Source organism: Typopeltis vanoorti, chromosome 1 (genome assembly GCF_054136105.1).
Source record: "Typopeltis vanoorti isolate ZY-2024b chromosome 1, IOZ_Tvanoo_1.0, whole genome shotgun sequence".
NCBI classification, from domain to species: domain Eukaryota; kingdom Metazoa; phylum Arthropoda; class Arachnida; order Uropygi; family Thelyphonidae; genus Typopeltis; species Typopeltis vanoorti.
Genome location: NC_143549.1, coordinates 14,311,248 through 14,329,852, shown reverse-complemented (window position 1 = coordinate 14,329,852; position 18,605 = coordinate 14,311,248). Strand labels below are relative to the sequence as shown.

The following is an 18,605-nucleotide window of genomic DNA, read 5'->3' as shown; positions in this document are numbered from 1 at the left end:
TATGGCCTAAAAATAAAGTCCCTTTCAGCTCATATTACATGGACTAGTCTCTTTACTCTATGTTCGGAGGACCTGTATCACACACACATCACTGTCATCCATCCTTTTGGTATATACATTAAAGAAGGCTATGGAAGCTATTGGTATTAGTGTCCACAACATTACTTGCACCTCATCCTGCAACCTCTCACTTTATCAACTACAGAAGTCTCATACTGTCTACCATCAATTGCTCCATGCACACAGAGCAGCCCACTGATTTCTTCCCTATCTATACTGATTGTTTAAGATCAGAAATCTCTGTTAGTTGTGCTGCTGTGGTTCTTAACATTACAATCACCAACCAGATTCCACTCAATTGCATGCCATTCAGCTTACACTTGTGCATATCAAAGAAAACTCCTACCAGAAGTGTGTAATGTAATTTAATTTATACAGATTCTTTGAGTTCTTTGCAGGCTATCTCCTCTCTATTGTATAATCCACATCCAGTGCTTAGTGAAGTGCTACAACTCTTGTACAAAATAAAGACCCTTAATTTTGAGGTCTGGTCATGTTGGATTCTCAGTCACATTAGAATTGAGGAAAATAACATAACATTGCAGATGCAGCTACCAGATCGGCTCATACTTTCTCAGCATACTATATGACAGTCCCTTATACCGACTACACACAGGTTATAAAATCAAAGTTAATTGTCCAATGGCAATACCCCTTACAGGAAGCACTGACGAACAAATTTCATGAGATTAGGCCTGAAATTAAACACTGGCAGTCTAGTCAATGTGCGAACAGAGAGAGGAAGTTACCCACGCTCCTCATAGGTGACAATCATTTCACACATTCTTATTTACTATGAGCTATTGTCTCCCCTCTCCATGTGCAAGAAATGCAATACCTCTCACCTTTATAATTGACCCTTAAACAACACAGATTTTAACTGCATGCTGATCTGATATATCAAAAAAATGAAGAAAAAAAAGTTAAGTATGTCATGAATGCATAAAATATATGTAGATACTAGTCTTTTATCATTTACTACTATAAAATATACACAAATCTATTATAGAGTTAAAAATTTATCAAAACTTACACACACACACACTTACACATATACACTTACATGGTGCCATTTGCAGTCGAGAGAAATGTAAACAAATGTAAAGATGCAGTATTAAATAACTGCATAAAATTAACTGTTAGTAATTAGTTAAATTTTAATTAACATAAAAATAAACATTTTATAACAATTAATTCATTAGTATATAGGCTAGGCTACCATAAAGCAATCATATTGCTGCTGCCTCATTATCAGTGCATGAATCATTATACCTGTAAATAAATATGAATTTCTTTTTTGCATTCTCTTTTCATTTTTTAATGTCTAGTAATGCATATAACATCTACAGTGTTTGTATCACATAAGACAATATTGATGTAGATACTGACAGACAATTCATCTTATAAACATAAACTTATGGTATTGATAAATACAGTACTGTAAATGTAATTTCTCTTCCTTTCGATTTTCTTAAGAACATTTTCTTTTCTCTAGCTTACTTTATTGTAAGAATGCAGCATATAATACATATAACATACAAAATATGTTAATCGACTGTTTGTTATCGGTAAGGCTTCTGGTCAACAGTAGGCTATTGGTAGTTAAGTTTTTGGGGAGTCAAAAGTTATACATGGATTTGTGACTGCATCGGGGGCCAGCACCCCTAACCCCTTCGTTATTCGAGGATCAACTGCAGTCATATTCTGGTGGAGTACGAGCATTTCACAAGAAAGAGAAATGACATTTTTACTCATCTGGCCGAGCCCTATGCACTCAGGCAGATGTTATCAGACTCGCACAAATTGTATAGCATGTTTAAATTTATTCAAAGACATTTTATTATAAATTTGGTTATATGTAGATAAGATACTGCATTGTAGACACTAAACCTTGTATATACATTTTATTTTCTCATTTATCTTCTTATAACTTTGTACATATATTTTTTATAATTCTGATAACTATTTATTTTCCTATCAACACCCTATGTCCTGGTGCGGTATAACCTTTGATGACCTTGCACCATAAAACCCCAAATCAGTCAACCAATCAACTCAACCAATATAAAGACAGTCACATATTTACATGGAGAGAAGACGAGAAATATGAAACATCTCATTGAATTTTATTAAATAGAAAGTATTCATTTAGCATCAGAAATAGAAATTAAAAATAAAATAAAAATCTAAAAGTTTAAAATGAAAATTAATCGTTTTTCATAGGTGAACTATAAACTCATAATTATTTATGGGAAAAAAAAAAGTTGGATAATAAGAATCAATCCTTAAAGCCTCAGTCGCAGATCTGGGGGAAAAAGCATCGATTCACAGAGAGGTGATGGTGAAGTTGTTTTAACAGATAGAAAAATTCAAAACTGCATGAAGGATGCTGGAAGTGAAAGAAGTGGTCAGTCATATCAAAAGTTCTTAGTAAGTAAGCTTTTGCTGTTGGAGAATCTAGATAAAAATAAAAGTAGCTAAGCAAAAAGCATGGAAAAGCATTAGTAAAATATAGAAATTTCAGGAAGGTGGCAGAAAGTTCCAGATTTACGTAAGGAATTGGATGATGAAAATGGAAAAAAACTGAAGATATTCTAGACATTCAAGATCTCCACAGAGTCGACAAGCTCATTGTAGTACAGCCATCTTCGGCAACACAGTATCATTCCTTAAGCTACTTCTCTGCTTGCACTCTTACTATACCCTTCTTCTTAAACTTTGTCTTCGTGATTTTACTCTTGTGTGCTGTAAATCTCATGGTCATATTTTCCTTTCTTGCAGTCATGGTCATATTTCACCTTGCATGGAGAATACATTGAGTATTAAGTAATCGCATAAGAGTTCAATCTAATTAGTGCAATAACGTTTGACTATTTCTTTTAATCCGGAGAATTATTGACTTGAGACCAAATAAAAAAATATATACATTTAATGAAACTAAAACACTATATACATTTTAACTAAACTTAAATAACTACAAAATTAATTAGATCCAAGGCCTTCTGAAATAAGTCTAGACTTCAGGGATTTCCTTATTTTAAAAGAATAAAATCATTCACTCTCTGACTCATTCTATTACTGTGTTGCTTAACATATACTTAATTATATCTATCAGACTGAACATTTTATTTTCACACCATATTTCTACAAACAAATGTTCAATAGGGTCAGTTTTTTTTGCTAGGCCTTTTCTGAAAATGCAGAATTACCTCTTCATTTTCATGGAAACTTTTTTTTTCCATCTATCTTCTTTATACCCTCTTTTACTTTGCGGTGTCGAGGGTTTATTAATCATCTGACCTCAAACCATTCACAGGATAAGGTGGTCAGCCCTACATCTCAGTTTATCCTATGTGTCCTGTAGTGTTGAGTTCTCAAGACCAGTTTGTCTGCTTTGCAGGATGAAAAATCCTACTGTCTATGCCCAAGACCAGCTAACTTGGCTATAGCTGAGGAAGATCCTCATGTCACTGACAGGAATCGAACCTAGAACACTCCTTCCCCAGGGATATGGTTGAGAAGTGCACAGCTACTAGGCTAACCACGCGGACTTTTTTTTTTTGTGGCATACGTTATTTTTTCAATCATCCTCTTCCAGTTAAAGGATCCACATTACTATGATTCCCTTTTAGAATCTTCTATTAATATATATTCCCGGCTGTCATGTTTTGTTAAAAACTTCCTCAAAAAATTAAATTCTCTGGTCATCATTTTCAAATATCCAATTTTTCTCTCTCTCTCTTGTTTTCTTCGTTATCCCAGTACCAAATGCTCTCTCTGTCAGCTGTCAATCACCCATCAATCTCCTCAGTGAACATGCTCACTTTGTGTAAATAGCAAGAGAGAAGTTAGGCAGTAATGGCTGACACATTGTCGTTATTAGCAAAAAGAGACGTTCTTTACAAAGAGTGACAGATATCACAACACTAAATACTTGTGAATTACAATAAAGAATATTGAAATTATTACAAAATTTAGTAAGTATATATCAATCTCAACTGCTTTACATTTCATTTTAAAATATCAATATCAGGTAACATAGAGAAACAATTGTAAATTATGATTATTTTTACACATTGATATAGATTTTTCTCTTCCAGATGCATGATGGGAAAAGGGTTATGGAATGTTTGAAGAAGGGTTTACGAACAGCCAATCAGTGCATGGATTTAAGTGTCCAAGTGCAGTTATTTGTTGAACTTCTGAATCATTATATTTATTTTTATGAGAAAGGAAATGAACAAGTAAGTATGATAATTATTTTGAAAATTTAAAAAAAAATTCACATTTGACATCTGGAGACACTTTTGTACCTCACCAGGTTTTGGGAGTGATGCTTTCTGCTAGAAGTGGTAGGGTCACAGATGCCCTTTCCATACTAAGTAAGAAAGACAATCGCAAACATCCATGGTGGGATTCAAACCCGCATTAGGTGAACTTACCTCAGTGTTAAATCCTTGAAATTTAGAGTGTAATTTGTTTTGAAATTATAATTAAACTTAGTTTCTTTGTCTTCAATATATGAAGACTGAACAGAAATTAGAAAAGTCAGAAATAGAAGACTGAGAAAGAGAATATCATTAAAATAAATGAGTTTGTGTAATCAATCTTATAGTATTTATTCAGTTGAAACTGAAATAAACTATTACATGCCAGTTCACATAGAATTAAGTCCAGTAAAGTTTGTTTTATTTAGGATTCTCAGTGTTAAAAGCAATTTAATGCTGCTGACATGTTTTGTTTTAGTTATTTCTTCAGAAGCTTCTATATAGAAGGAAAATTTGTTCTGAAGCTGATAGGATTTTTTGTAAAACTGATAATTTTTTTAGTAGAGTATTCAGTGGAGTTTGATATTACTTTCATATAGAAAGTAAATCAAGTTCTTGAATGAAATGTCTTGGATGAAGACAAGATATGTTTTCTTTAGTGTTGCATGATTTGAGATGAAAGAAGAGTTTTGCTTATCTTGCTCATATGGAGAGCAGCTTTTCCTGTTACTAATAAAAATTCTGTGGAAGGCAAGAGAGACTTTGAATCTGTTGAATTTGATGAGAATTCAACAGATTCAAATTGTAATCATTTAATTCTGTTAGTTTTGATATTGAGAAGCTCTTGTTTATAAACCTGAGTGCACGAGCACGCATTCTGTTCTCTATTAATGACTTGACAACAAAAGTGAAAGGCTAAATAAATCATCCATAAAAGTAACTGGTAAATTGTGATTGAAAAAAGTTGTGCACATTAAAATGCTTTTCTTGTTATAATCTGAAAAATACATTGATACTTGCATAGTTAAGTAGTTGATGTATATTTGTGTTTAATTTGGTCATAAGGTGTGCGAAGACTATATATCTTAATTGGTTTAATAAGTTAATTGGTTCATTTAGAAGATAAGATTTTGCGATATTCTGGGTGTGCAAAATTAAGAGTTGAATCACTTGGAGTGGAGATAATATTTTATTAAGTTCATTGATAGGATTATATACACACAAAAAAAAAAAAAAAAAAAGTAAAAATGAACATCCTTTTCTACACAATATGATAGAGACCTTCAAACTTCTGAAGGGGTCATACATGGGAATACCAGTAAATAATCTTTCTTCTGGTATTCTACAGTAGCAAACAAATTAATCTTGTTTCAGTTCACAATAATTTTGCTTTACTATTTTTGGTTTTGGTTTCAGTTCACTATTTTGGTCGAGTGCTACGTGTTTTAACTGTCTCTATGATGTTTATTAATAATGTGCATTTTTAATAAGTGTAAACAAGTTAGCATTCGTAGTATTTCATTCATTTTGTGCATCTATAAAATGGATATAAACGCTTTCTCCAAGAAAGCGTTTAAAAATATTCACTCTTTCTCAGCACACATCCATGACTCAAAGATCCATGAGCCAAATCTGGCGAGTAGGGTGGGTGCCGAAGTGAGATCATGTTGTTTCTGGCGAGAAACTCGCGCGTAAGGAGAGCTCGGTGACAGGGTGCATTGTCATTGTGGAGCATCCAGTTTTTCGCACGTCATAGATCCGGTCGCTTTCGGCGAATGTCCTCCCTCAGATGGCTTCAGACCTGGCAGCAGAACTCGCTGTTGACGGCCTGGCCCCCGGGGACGAATTCTTGATGCACAATGCCGCAAATGTTGAAAAAGACGATGAGCATGCACTTGTCGAGCTGCAGACCTGCCTCGCCTTTTTAGGTTGCGGAGCATTGCCGTAAAGCCGAATCGTGTCAAACATCTCTGTGACAGATTTGCCCAGTTTCACACAGAATTTCACGTTCGCTCTTTGTTCTAACTTGCTGTCCATGATGAAATTGCAGACATGGTAGCACACGTCAGGATAGCACCAGTTGCACAGCGCCCAATCTACACAGGATGATGTCTTTTTGGCATACTGACTTATGAAAGTTGGTGCTCCCTGGGATTGTGTGCAACTATGCACTGCCATCTGTTGGCGTGTTACAAAACTAGTCTTGAAACTTTTTGATACCATCTCGTACACTCTATCTAACCAACAGGCTGTGGTCAGATCTTTCAGTGGGCATGGAGGCATGGATATTTGTGATATTTGTCTTCAGGTGGAAGATGAAGTTCATCACTTGGTGTGAGACAACTCCTCCCTTCCTTCATGCTTATTGAAGGCGTGAAGTGGCTTGAAAAAAGTTGTAAAAACTCCTCAGTAATTTGTATGTCTCAATCATATCACTCCTTTTCTGCCTATCAACTAATTTCTGTAACCCACAGATCTTCAACCTTATGAGAACATTCCATAGACCTGCTACCATCTTGATCACTCGCCTCTGGATCCTCTCTACCTCAGCCTCATCAATAAATCCTGGTACCCATCTGCACGCAGTAGTCAAGATGGGGCGCTTATCAAGGCTCGATAAAGAGGAACAATAACTTACTGTCTCTGCTCATCAGAGTATTCTTCAGTAACCAAATGATCTGATTAGTTGCTTTAGCCATTTTTGCTTTGTGCCCCTTAAACTTTAACTCCCTATCCACTAATGCTCCCAAGTCTCTGACTTTGTCAATTTCCTGGAGCACAGTTCCAAAATACCTAACCTTACACTTTGCTCCATTAAACTGACATCCATTCTCCTTTGTCCAGTCTGCCAATCTATCCAAATCATCCTGCAAAATTTTGACCTCATCTGTATTAACTATTGCTCTACCCAACTTTTCATCATTGGAAAATAACTGAACAGTTCCTCTTGGATCCTTTCCTATATCATTAATGAACAAATTAAATAGTAGCAGTCCAAGAACAGACTTTGACATAACCCTACAGCACTCCGCTACTCATAGGCCTTCTTTTGGACTACTCCTGAATAAACTACTCTATCTCTCCATCAATGTTAAATATATTGGGACAGGCTTAACTGGAGATTGCAGCTGTATGATGATTCAAAGTGGCAAAAAACAATGAGAAGCATAACAGATGTTGTGGGTTTGTAGGAGAATCTCAAAAGACTGTGTAAGTGAGAAAGTGGGTGGAACTCACCATTTAATTTTGCAAAGTGTAACGTCTTGAAATTTGATATGCGAGGTTGCAATGCAGAGTATTGCAACCTTACGTAAATTGCAAATCAGATGCACTTTAATTGATGGTGGATCTGAAAGAGATGAGAGATCTGGGAGTGATGGTGGTAAGAGACTTTAAGTGTAAGGGTCATGTTGTTAAATTGCATGAATATCACAACAAATTGTGGTAATGATGAGTACTTAGACGTGCAGAAATAGAGACATTTTAGTTCCCTTGTTATAAGTCCTTGATCAAACTGCATATGGACAGATTTGGTTACCTGGTTTTCAGGGAGGTTGAGGATGTCTTGGAGAAGGTTCACCAAGCCAGTGTCATGTTTATGGAATAAGAGGACAGATTGAGAGAATGCAAATTGCAGAGTTTGCATATAGTAGAACGGAAGGGGATATCTATAAGTTGGTGAAGGGTTATTACCAGTTTAGTGTGGAAGAGATTTGTCATAAGATTAGGGAGACAAGGGTAGAACAAGAGGCCTTGCTGAAAGCTGTACAAGTAGACTGTGAAGAACAGGTTCTTTGCATGAAGGGGTTAGTAAGTAGAATGCATTGCCTGAAAGTGTGGCATGTGCAGAAATTGTATAGGTTTTAAAGCAAGGCTGAATGATGTTGGAAGTTTTTTCTCCTTGGTTAGACTATAAATTATATATTTAGTTTAATCCTTTATCCAAGTGTAAGCAAACAAAGTATATGCCTGAAGGATAAAGTATTAAACTAAATATATGAAGTGGTTCGAGGATACATAGTAGTTGGGCTGCGAATTTAGTGCTTATGTAAAGTTGGTGATTTTTGTCTGTTTTTACTGTGTTTTCCCTTAGAAAATTAGTGTTTTGTAGTATACTAGTGTTGATTTTAGTGTTTTATAGTGTATTTAGTATTTTATCATATATTTTTATTAAGATATTTTAATATTTGGTGTACGTTTGAAATGGTGCCAAAAAAGGGCAAGAAAGGTAATTCTAAAAAAAAACCACTGCAGGCGATAACAAGGAGGTTAGCCCTGCCAACGAGGTTATTGTATACATGGAGAAGGTTAACAAAAATGAATGAACCGCCAAAATTGCTAAGTTGAAGCAGATCATTAGAGAGATAATCCGTGAATTGCAAAAATTTGAGAGACGTTTAAATGAGCATACGGAGAAAAAGAAAAATCAACAGGAAAATCAGAAACAACAAAGCAAGGAAACGGGTAAGTCAGGAAATAATGAAAATCAGGTAAATGACATTGTTAGTAAAAAGAAAGAAGTTATTTTGTATGGTGACTCTATAATAAAACATGCTATAGATGAGAGAGTTATAACATCCAGTTTTCCTGGAGCAAAAATTAAAAATATAACATGAGTAATTCAAAAACAGAAAAGAAAAGTAAATGAAATCGTAATTGTAGTGGATATGAACAATTTAACTGGCGATAAATTCAGTATGAGAGAGGACATGAAAGGGTTGCTGGAAGAGGCGAGAGCGAAGAGTGAGAAAGTGAAAATCATTAGTATTTTACCTCGCTGTGATAAAAATGAATTAAAAAGAAGGGCTATAATGGCAAACAATTCGATGCGTAGGCTATGTAGAAGGTATGGATGTGAGTTTTTGGATGTATGGAGTGAGTTTGAGGGAAGATTGGATTTGTATAGGAGGGATGGCCTACACCTGAATGCGGTTGGTATCAAGAGTCTGGAAAAACTAATAACTGGTATGAGACCTAACACAGAAAGTCAGGGAAGCTAAATTATAAAGGGAGGAATGGTGTGAATGCGAGTGTAAGAGTGACAATGGCATATAACTGTGTTAATGACAGGAATGAGCTTTGTCATGGAAATGTTAATGAGGCGAGAACGATTTCCAGTTTGTGTTCGTCTGGTTCCGACCCACCATATGTATGCAAAGATGACTACATGTCTAAGGCGTTAGAGAAGAATAGAGATCTGCAACATGTCCAACTGTGTCAGGCAGACTGCAAACAAGAGTATACAAAAAAACATGCAGGTAGATTATTATGTCTGTACACGAATGCTAGGAGTATCAGAAACAAAGGGGTAGAGTTTGTTGTCTTAGTCAATATGTTGCGACCTCAGATTGTAGGAATTAGAGAAGCGTGGCTATCAGAATCAGACCTACTAACTGGTATCAAGTGTCATGGGTATAGTATTTTTATGAAGGATAGAGTAGATAGGAGAGGAGGGGGCATGTTGCTAATGATATTGGATGACTTAAATCCAGTTAGAGTTGAGACCTATGAATGTAGTAATACTACTAGCAATATTTCATGTCGCAATGAGTTTGAAGCCATCTGGTTTGAAGGGAAATCTAATAAGACAAATTACATAGTGGGGTGTTGTTACAGACCTGGTGGATCAGTTGCTGGTGATGAAGAAATGCATCACCAAATAGAAAAGGTGAGAGTGAAAAGAGTAATCATAATAGGAGACTTTAATTATCCAAATATAGATTGGGTAGCAGTAAAATCTCATGAGAAGAATGAAAATGCATTTATCGAGCTGTTGTGGGACAGCTTTCTCAAGCAGCATGTGACAGAAGGAACTCAAGATCAAAGAGTGTTAGATTTGATCATAGTGTCAGAGGGAGTTTCAGTTAAAGACATAACTATTTTGCCTCCAGTTAGTGAGAGTGACCATGTAGTACTCACTTGGGAAGTGACTAAGTTTATGAATGTTCCATTCAGAAAAGGTTACATGCTGAACTACAAAGCAGGAAATTATGAACGAGGAGTATACCGAGTTCAGTGGAATGGGATCGGTTGCTGGATGGAAAGAATATTGACAATGCATGGGAAGCATTCAAACAATACTTAAATGATGCGATATCAGAATTTGTACCGAGAATTCAAAGAATAAATAGAGTTGGAGTGAAATGGATGAGTAATCTTGTTAAGCAAGAGATTCGTAAGAAAAGAACGATGTGGAAGGAATACCGTTTGCATAAGGATGACGTCTGTTATGAACGTTATAAGCAGCAGGCTAGAATAGTCACAACTGTTATAAGGAAAGCAAAGTCTGAGTATGAAAAGAAACTGGCTCTGTGTGACCAAGACAATCCTCAAGAATTCTATCGATATGCTGCAAGTAAAAGAAAGAATGAATATGAAAGAATAACTTCTAAATCCAGATGGCATGAGGGTTACAGATGCAGAGGAGGTTGTTCAGTTAATGAGTGCTCATTTCGTTAAAAGCTATCAACCAGGTGAACACAACATTGAGCTCACTGTTACCTCTTCACTAGATGCAGAAACGCATGTGTGTGTGAGGCCGAGGTATTAGAGCTGTTGCACAAACGGAATAAGAATTCAGCAATAGGGACTGATGGGATATCAGCACGTGTGCTAAAAGAGTGTTCAGTTGAACTGGCCATTCCTTTGATCAGGATGTTTAATATGAGTCTCAGAACAGGGAAGATTCCGCAGGAATGGAAGGAATGTATGTTAATTCCATTGCACAAGGGTTTGTGCAAAGACCAATGTATCCAACTATCGACCAAGTAGTATCTCAGGAGTGGTGGTGAAGATTTTGGAAAAATCGGTTAGGGCCTGCATTTAGAAATGGGTTTACAGTGAATATCTACTTTGCAATGGACAACATGGGTTTACTAAGGGAAAGTCACGTTTTAGCAACTTGCTCACATTCTATAACAATGTTACCATTGAACTAGACAAGGGGAATGGATACACCATGATATGTTTGGATTTTGCTAAAGCTTTTGACAGAATACAGCATGGCAGACTACTTCATAAATTGGAGAAAATGGGTTTGGGTTATAAAATATTAGCATGGATAAGAGAATGGCTGACTGACAGATATCAAAAAGTAGTGCACTGGAGATCTGAGTCTGCAAGTTTTAACAAGGTAACAAGCAGTGTACCACAAGGATCAGTGCTTGGTCCACTGTTATTCAATCTATACATTAATGATATTGGGAAGGATTTGAATAGTGACATACAGTTATTTGCTGATGATGCAAAGATAGGTAGGCTAATCAGGAATGCTGCTGATATGCAGTCTTTGCAGAATGATTTGAATAGGCTGGAATGTAAAGTCATTTGCTTCGGCATGATTAGATATCCAATGTCGTATTATATTGGTGGGATTAGGCTAGAAGAAACTAATGAGGCTCTGGATCTTGGGGTGTTAATAGACAGGAAGTTGAAGTTCAGGGGCCATATGGCAAAGACTGCAAATACAACTCAAAAGATAATTGCAATGCTGAAACAAGCATTCATAAGTAAAGATAAGAATATTATTATTATTTTTTTTTTTTTTACAAGGCCTTGATAAACCTCACTTGGACTATTGTGTGCAAGTCTGGTTTCCATTGTGATTCTGATGTACTGGAGAGTGCAAAGAGTATTAAAAATGATATCAAGATTGTGGAATACTGATTATGAAGACAGATTGAGAATTTGTAGACTGCAGACACTAGCAAACAGGAAAAAGAGGGGTAATATGATTGAGACTCAAAAACTTCTGAAAGGATCATACAGGATTTCAATTGATGGAATTTTTGAATTTATGGAGGGTGGGGAAAGAACGAGAGGGCATCCTTGGAAGCTGAGAATGAAGGCTACCATAAAGGGTGTGAGGGCTAGATTTTTCTCTCAGTGGGTGGTGCGTGATTGGAATGGATTGCCATTGGATGTTGTGAGTGGAGCAGTGTGAACAAATTCAAGAATAAGTATGATAGCTGGTGTGTGTGTGTGTGTATGTAGTATTTGGCCTCCCTGGAGGTCTCTCTTAATAATAATAATAATATATAATTTATAGTTTAACCAAGTGGAAAAAACTTCTAACATCTTTCTCTAATCCAGAATAATTTAATAATAAGGTGTGACACCGTTTGGCAACTGGCATATGGATATATGAGTTCTGCATTGGTATCACCTCTGGGTATGGCTCCCACTGAAGAGACCTCAATAAAAGTTGAAACCAGTCTCGGTAGTGACCCTTCCCATAATGCATAGCATTATACTTGTCTGCAAGGAGATGTGCTTTGCATTATGGGATACTAAGGAAAGTGATGAGAACTTAGTCCACCTTTGCCATGAGTTTCCCCAGTCCTGAAGATACTTCAGGTGCAAACTTTGTTTGCTTACACTGATAAAGGATTAAACTAAATATATAATTTACATGGCTGAATGATATTTTTGCATGAGAATGTGGCCTCTGACAGTGAGTTTTGACTCCATGGAGGTTTGATGTTAATAATATCCCAACTTGCTGACATTTATCACAGTCTCCTATTCAACACACTAATATTATCCAAATTGTCTTGTGGTAATTATTATTAGATCTCTGCAAACTCTAAATATGCCACTTTATATGCTGTTAATAAGCGGATTGCTGAAACGTGATCTCCCTCTGAAAATGAAATCCATGCTAATTATCAAAGCAAATTCTGCTGTTGTTTCAACTCAATTTGGATATTTCCCTCATTAATCTCTTCTGTATACTTTATTCAGAATAGCAGATATATAGATTGGCCAATAATTCAAAATGTCAGTATTATCACTTCTGTCATGAAGTGGAAAACAAATTTTCACTCCTTTTGGACTTCATTTTTTAAAACTTTATAAACATGAAATTTACTAATTCCTCATATATAGGGGGTTATCAAAATAATGATAAACACCTACAAATTTTTGGAGGTGTTTCCGTTATTGGAAATGCCTCCCACCTGATGCTATCAAAACACCATGAATTCGATGCGGAATAGACTGATACAAGTTGTATCGAATTTGGGACTATTCTTCCTGCAAAACATGTCCCAACTATGCCAGTGATGTTGCTGGTGGAAAATGGGATTGAACGTTGGAAACTGCGTTGTTTGTTTCCATACCTTGTCATAATCTTCAATGCTGTGACTTGTGATACAACTATGATTTCTGCCGTTTTGGTTATGCCAGCTCCTGCAAGCCACACTCCAATGATCATGCCTTTTTGAAAGTCACTGAGGTCTGACATTTTGCACAGTAAATTCACAACACGAATCACAGAGACATCATCCACCGTGTGGCAGTGCAGTATGATATTGGCTATCACTGTCGATGCTGGATTATTTTATGGGAGAACAGAAATGGAAAGTTTTACTTCCACTTCTGTTCACAGTTACAAAATCATTGTATTAATGATGGTTTTACAAATGTTGCAGGCTTTGGCATAGAATGGAATAAATCTGGAGTTTTGTCACAGGCTACTATTTTAATGTCTGGCTCCCAAATCCCATCTCTTTTAGTTTAGATACTACCTTGTTACATAGCAGACAAAATATCCCTGTATATGTTTATTTGTATTTCCTTTATCCAGTGAATTTGTCACCATGTTATAATATACCATCGATTGCTAAAACGTGATCTCCCCTTAACAAGCCCATGCCGACCCTCATAGAGGCAATACTGCTGTTATCAACCCTGTTCTGAACCCAAGTCTCCTCACAATCTCTCTTCATCACCTTAATCAACACACACACACACAAGCCCCCTCAGTCTTATCTGAAATTGAACAATTTTTTGCAGTTTTGAGACTTGATGTGTTGCAAGACTCATGCAAAACAGGTATGCCCAGCAGGTCCTTAATTACATGGAGCATTCCTTCAAAGTATGCTGTGATATCTTGTCAAGTTTTGCTGCCTTATTAAACATAGTTTGCTTAATTCCTTCTAAATCTCTTTAAATTCTTATAAATCTAGAAGGGGGTCTAACAGTGCTTATACACACACTGTTAGACCCCTACTTTCACCTACAGTTAACTTAAACACTCTTCTCTTTGCAGATGACCAAATAATAATTACAAATTCTGAAGATAACTTACAGAAAGCTATTTTAAATCTAAATGAGATATCCAAAGATAATGTATGATGATATCAACTGAAAAATCAAAAACTATGGCTTTAAAGGACAAGATCCAGCAAGAACTAAAATAGTAATAGATAACAAGATCTTAGAACCGGTGAATTCATTTAACTACCCAGGATGTATGATCACATATGAAAATGAAAAAGATATAAACGTAAAAATTGCAAAATATTTAAAAAATAACAGGTGTAATTAACTCTATATTTAAACCAAACCTAGTTCAAAAACAAACCAGACTAAAAGTATACAATACATTAGCCTTACTGGTCTTAATGTATGGAAGCGAAATCTGGACAATAAAACAAAAAGACAAACAAAGATTAATAACAGCAGAAATGAAGTTTATGAGAAAAACTGCAAAGTATACCCTATTTGATCACAAAATAAACGAAGATATTATGAAAGAATTAAACCAACAAACAGTAATAGAAAAAATTAAAAAATATAAACATAAATGGATGGAACACGTTCAAAGAATGAAAACAGAAAGATTACCAAAACAAGCCTTAAAGTACAAGCCATTAGGAAAAAGAAAACCAGGACGTCCTCTTAAACGATTCAACGATGACTTCTAAGGCCGGAACAGGCCATGCTAGGCCTAAATCCTTGATACGGATGATGATCTAGAAGGGGGGTCTAACAGTGAGTGCTTACACACACACTGTTAGACTCCTACTATTCCAACTTCTCATGATGCTGGGGTGTAGTTTTGCATTCATGAGGTTGACTGATAAATTGCTAATTTAATCCTCTGCATCAGTTACCAATCTATCACTGCCATCAACTAACATCATCCTATTATAGTTATTCTTTCTTCTACATCTTGAAATAACTCACTAGGACTTTATTAGCTTGATTGTCTAATTTGCTGCACAGTGGCTAACTTTAACCAAGTTATCTTCTTGGCCTGCTCTTTGTACTCTTTATACAACTAATTGCTTAATCTCTTTCAATCCATTTTATTCCTACTGTATTTATTATTATTAAGAAAGACCTTCAGGAATGGAGGAAAGAGTGCTGTAAAAGGAATTAGAGATGATAAAGGTGAAATGAAAACAGGAGAAAAAGATATCCTTGAAGTATGGAGTAATTACTTTGAAAAACTGCTAAATGAAACAAGCAGTGATGACAGCACAGTGATAAAAAACACTGACCAGGCATGCAGTCAGGAATACATATCCATACTTGAAGTAGAAAAAGCCATCAAAGGCTTGAAATGTGGAAAGGCAGCAGGAGTAGATGATATTCGACCAGAAATACTGAAGTATGGTGGTATAAGAGTCTTACAGTGGCTGCACTGCATAGTTCAGAAAGCCTGGACAGAGGGACGAATTCCCGATGATTGGAGTAGAGCTCTCATAGTACCCATATATAAAAAGGGAAATAAAACTGAATGTGAGAATTACAGAGGTATTTCCCTACTGAGTGTTCCTGGCAAGATCTATGCAAGTATACTTGAGAAACGGTTGAGAAGAATTGTGGAAGAAAAGCTTGGTGAAGAACAAGCTGGATTCAGGCCAAATAGAGGCTGTCAGGATCAGATCTTCACTTTACGACAAATAGTCGAGAAAGCATGGGAATATAACAAAGATCTGTATTTAAGTTTTGTCGATTTGGAAAAGGCATATGACAAGGTGCCAAGAGAGAAGCTATTCAATACGCTGCAGTTATATGGTGTCAATGGGGCATTATATCAAGAAATACTTAGTCTTTATTTGAGTTGTGAGTCAGCAGTTAGAATTGAAGGAAGTACAGGAAGATGGTTTAATGTTAAATCTGGTGTGAGACAAGGATGTACATTATCCCCTCTGTTATTCATTATCTATATGGATCACATTATGAAGGAATGTGGTATTAAACCTGATATCAAAATTGGAGATGTTAATGTCAGCTCTTTGCTTTATGCGGATGATGTTATACTTCTAAATAAATCCGCTACAAGTCTGCAAGATTCTCTGACTAAATTGAATAGCTGTTGTAATAGATATGGTATGAAGGTCAGCAATAAAAAGACAAAGACAATGAAAATAGACAGAATCATTGAAAATGTCAACTGTGTTGTGAATGGAGAACCTGTGGAACAAGTAAAACATTTCGGCTACTTAGGCACAATTTTTACTGAAGATGGTAAACTAAATATAGAAATAGACAACAGAATCAGCAAAGCTGGTATCGTGGGAAGTCAATTGAATAAATTCATATGGAATAAGAAAGAAATTAGTCGGAACACTAAATTAGCTGTATACAAGACTGTGTTCAAACCAATTTTAACTTATGGATCTGAGAGCTGGGTCAGAAGTAAAACACTTGACCAAAGACTAGAGACCGCAGATATGAGAGTCCTGAGAAAGATTAGAGGCGTGAACAGATGGCATCAATGGCAATATCATATTAAAAATGAGGATATTAGGAAAGAACTTGACATTGTCAGCATCCAGGAATGCGTTAGCAGAGCTAATCTCAGATGGTATGGTCACTTAAATAGAATGGGAGAGGAAAGATTAGCAAAACAAGTGTTCTCTGCCAGGTTGGCAGGAAAACGACCCAGAGGAAGACCAAGATATAGGTGGATTGATACGGTACAAAGTGCCTTAGACGATAGAAATATAAGATCTGATAATGTTGGAGTCTTGACAAGTAACAGACTGATTTGGAGGAAAATTGTAGATAGGAAGTTAGTAATGATGTAATTTTTTCATGTAGTACTGTCATATCCTGTACACCCCTTGAGGGTACATGGCAGGAATTTGATGATGATGATGACCTTCAGGGACTCATTGAGGGAAGCCACATACTACATGCACCAGCTATCATGCTTATTGAATTCATTCACACTGTTTGCACTCACAACATCCAATGGCAATCCATTCCAATCACGCACCGCTTCATGAGAGAAAAATCTAGCCCTCGCCCCCTTCTTAGCAGCATTCATTCTCACCTTCCAAGGATGTCCTTTCCCTACCCTCCATAAATTGAAAAATTCCATCAATTGAAATCCTGTATGACCCTTTCAGAAGTTTGTAAGTCGCAATCATATCACCCCTCTTTCTCTTATTTCTAGTGTCTGCAGCCTACAAATTCTCAGTCTGTCTTTATGATCACTATTTTATATCATTTTTATCACTCTCCTTTGTACTTTCTCCAATATATCAGAATTACAACAGAAACCAGGAGACTAAACCTGTGCACAATAATCCCAAGAGATGTCTTATCAAGGCTTTGTAAAAAGGCAAAATGACATCCTTAACTTTAAAAAAAGTTCATTTTGGCATTGCAATTGTCTTTCGAGTTGTATTTGCAATCTTTGCTACATGGCCCCTGAACTTCAACTTTCTATCTACTAACACTCCAAGATATCTAATCACACCGAAGTGAATGACTTTACATTTACTGACATTAAACTGACATCCTTTTTCCCTTGCCCACAATTCCTGCCTATTCAAATCATTCTTCAAGTGCTGCATATCAGCAGCATTCTTGATTACCCTATGTATCTTTGCATCATCTGCAAATGCCTATATGTTGCTTGGCAAATCCTTCCCAATATCATTAATGTAGAGATTGAATAACAGTGGACCAGGCACTGATCCTTGTAGTACATTACCTTAAATTTTGCCGGCTGACATCCCACATAGACCACTTTTTGATATCTGTCAGTTAGTCATCCTCTTATCCATGCTAATATTCTATAATCCAATCTCATATTCCCAAATTTATGCAGCAGTCTATCATGCTGTATTCTGTCAAAAGCCTTAACAAAATTAAAAAGTACCATAGTGTATCCATTCCCCTAGTCTAGTTCAATGGTATCATTGTTATAGAATGTGGGCAAGTTGCTAAAACATGACTTTCTTAGTAAACCCATGTGCCTCATCACAAAGTAGAGATTCACTGTAAAGCCATTTCTGAACGCGAGCCCTAAACAATTTTTCCAAAATCTTCATCACGACTCCTGAGATACTAATTGGTCGATAGTTGGATGCATCGGTCTTTGCACCACCCTTGTTCAATGGAATTACCATACATTCCTGTGGAATCTTCCTGTTCTGAGATTCATATTAAACATCCTGATCAAAGGAATAGCCAGTTCAGCTGAATACACTTTTAGCACACGTGCTGATATCCCATCAGTCCCTATTGCTG

At 36.1% G+C, this 18,605-nt stretch overlaps 1 protein-coding gene across 1 annotated transcript in view; it reads left to right on the top strand.

Moving 5' to 3' along the window:
• The window catches only part of Vps35 (Vacuolar protein sorting 35), a 377,835-nt gene that overhangs the window by 341,063 nt on the left and 18,167 nt on the right, over window positions 1-18,605 (top strand). The window contains exon 14 of the mRNA XM_090412498.1: window positions 4,161-4,304. Coding sequence (XP_090268624.1) covers window positions 4,161-4,304 — 144 coding nt within the window. The remainder of the gene's footprint in view (window positions 1-4,160; window positions 4,305-18,605) is intronic.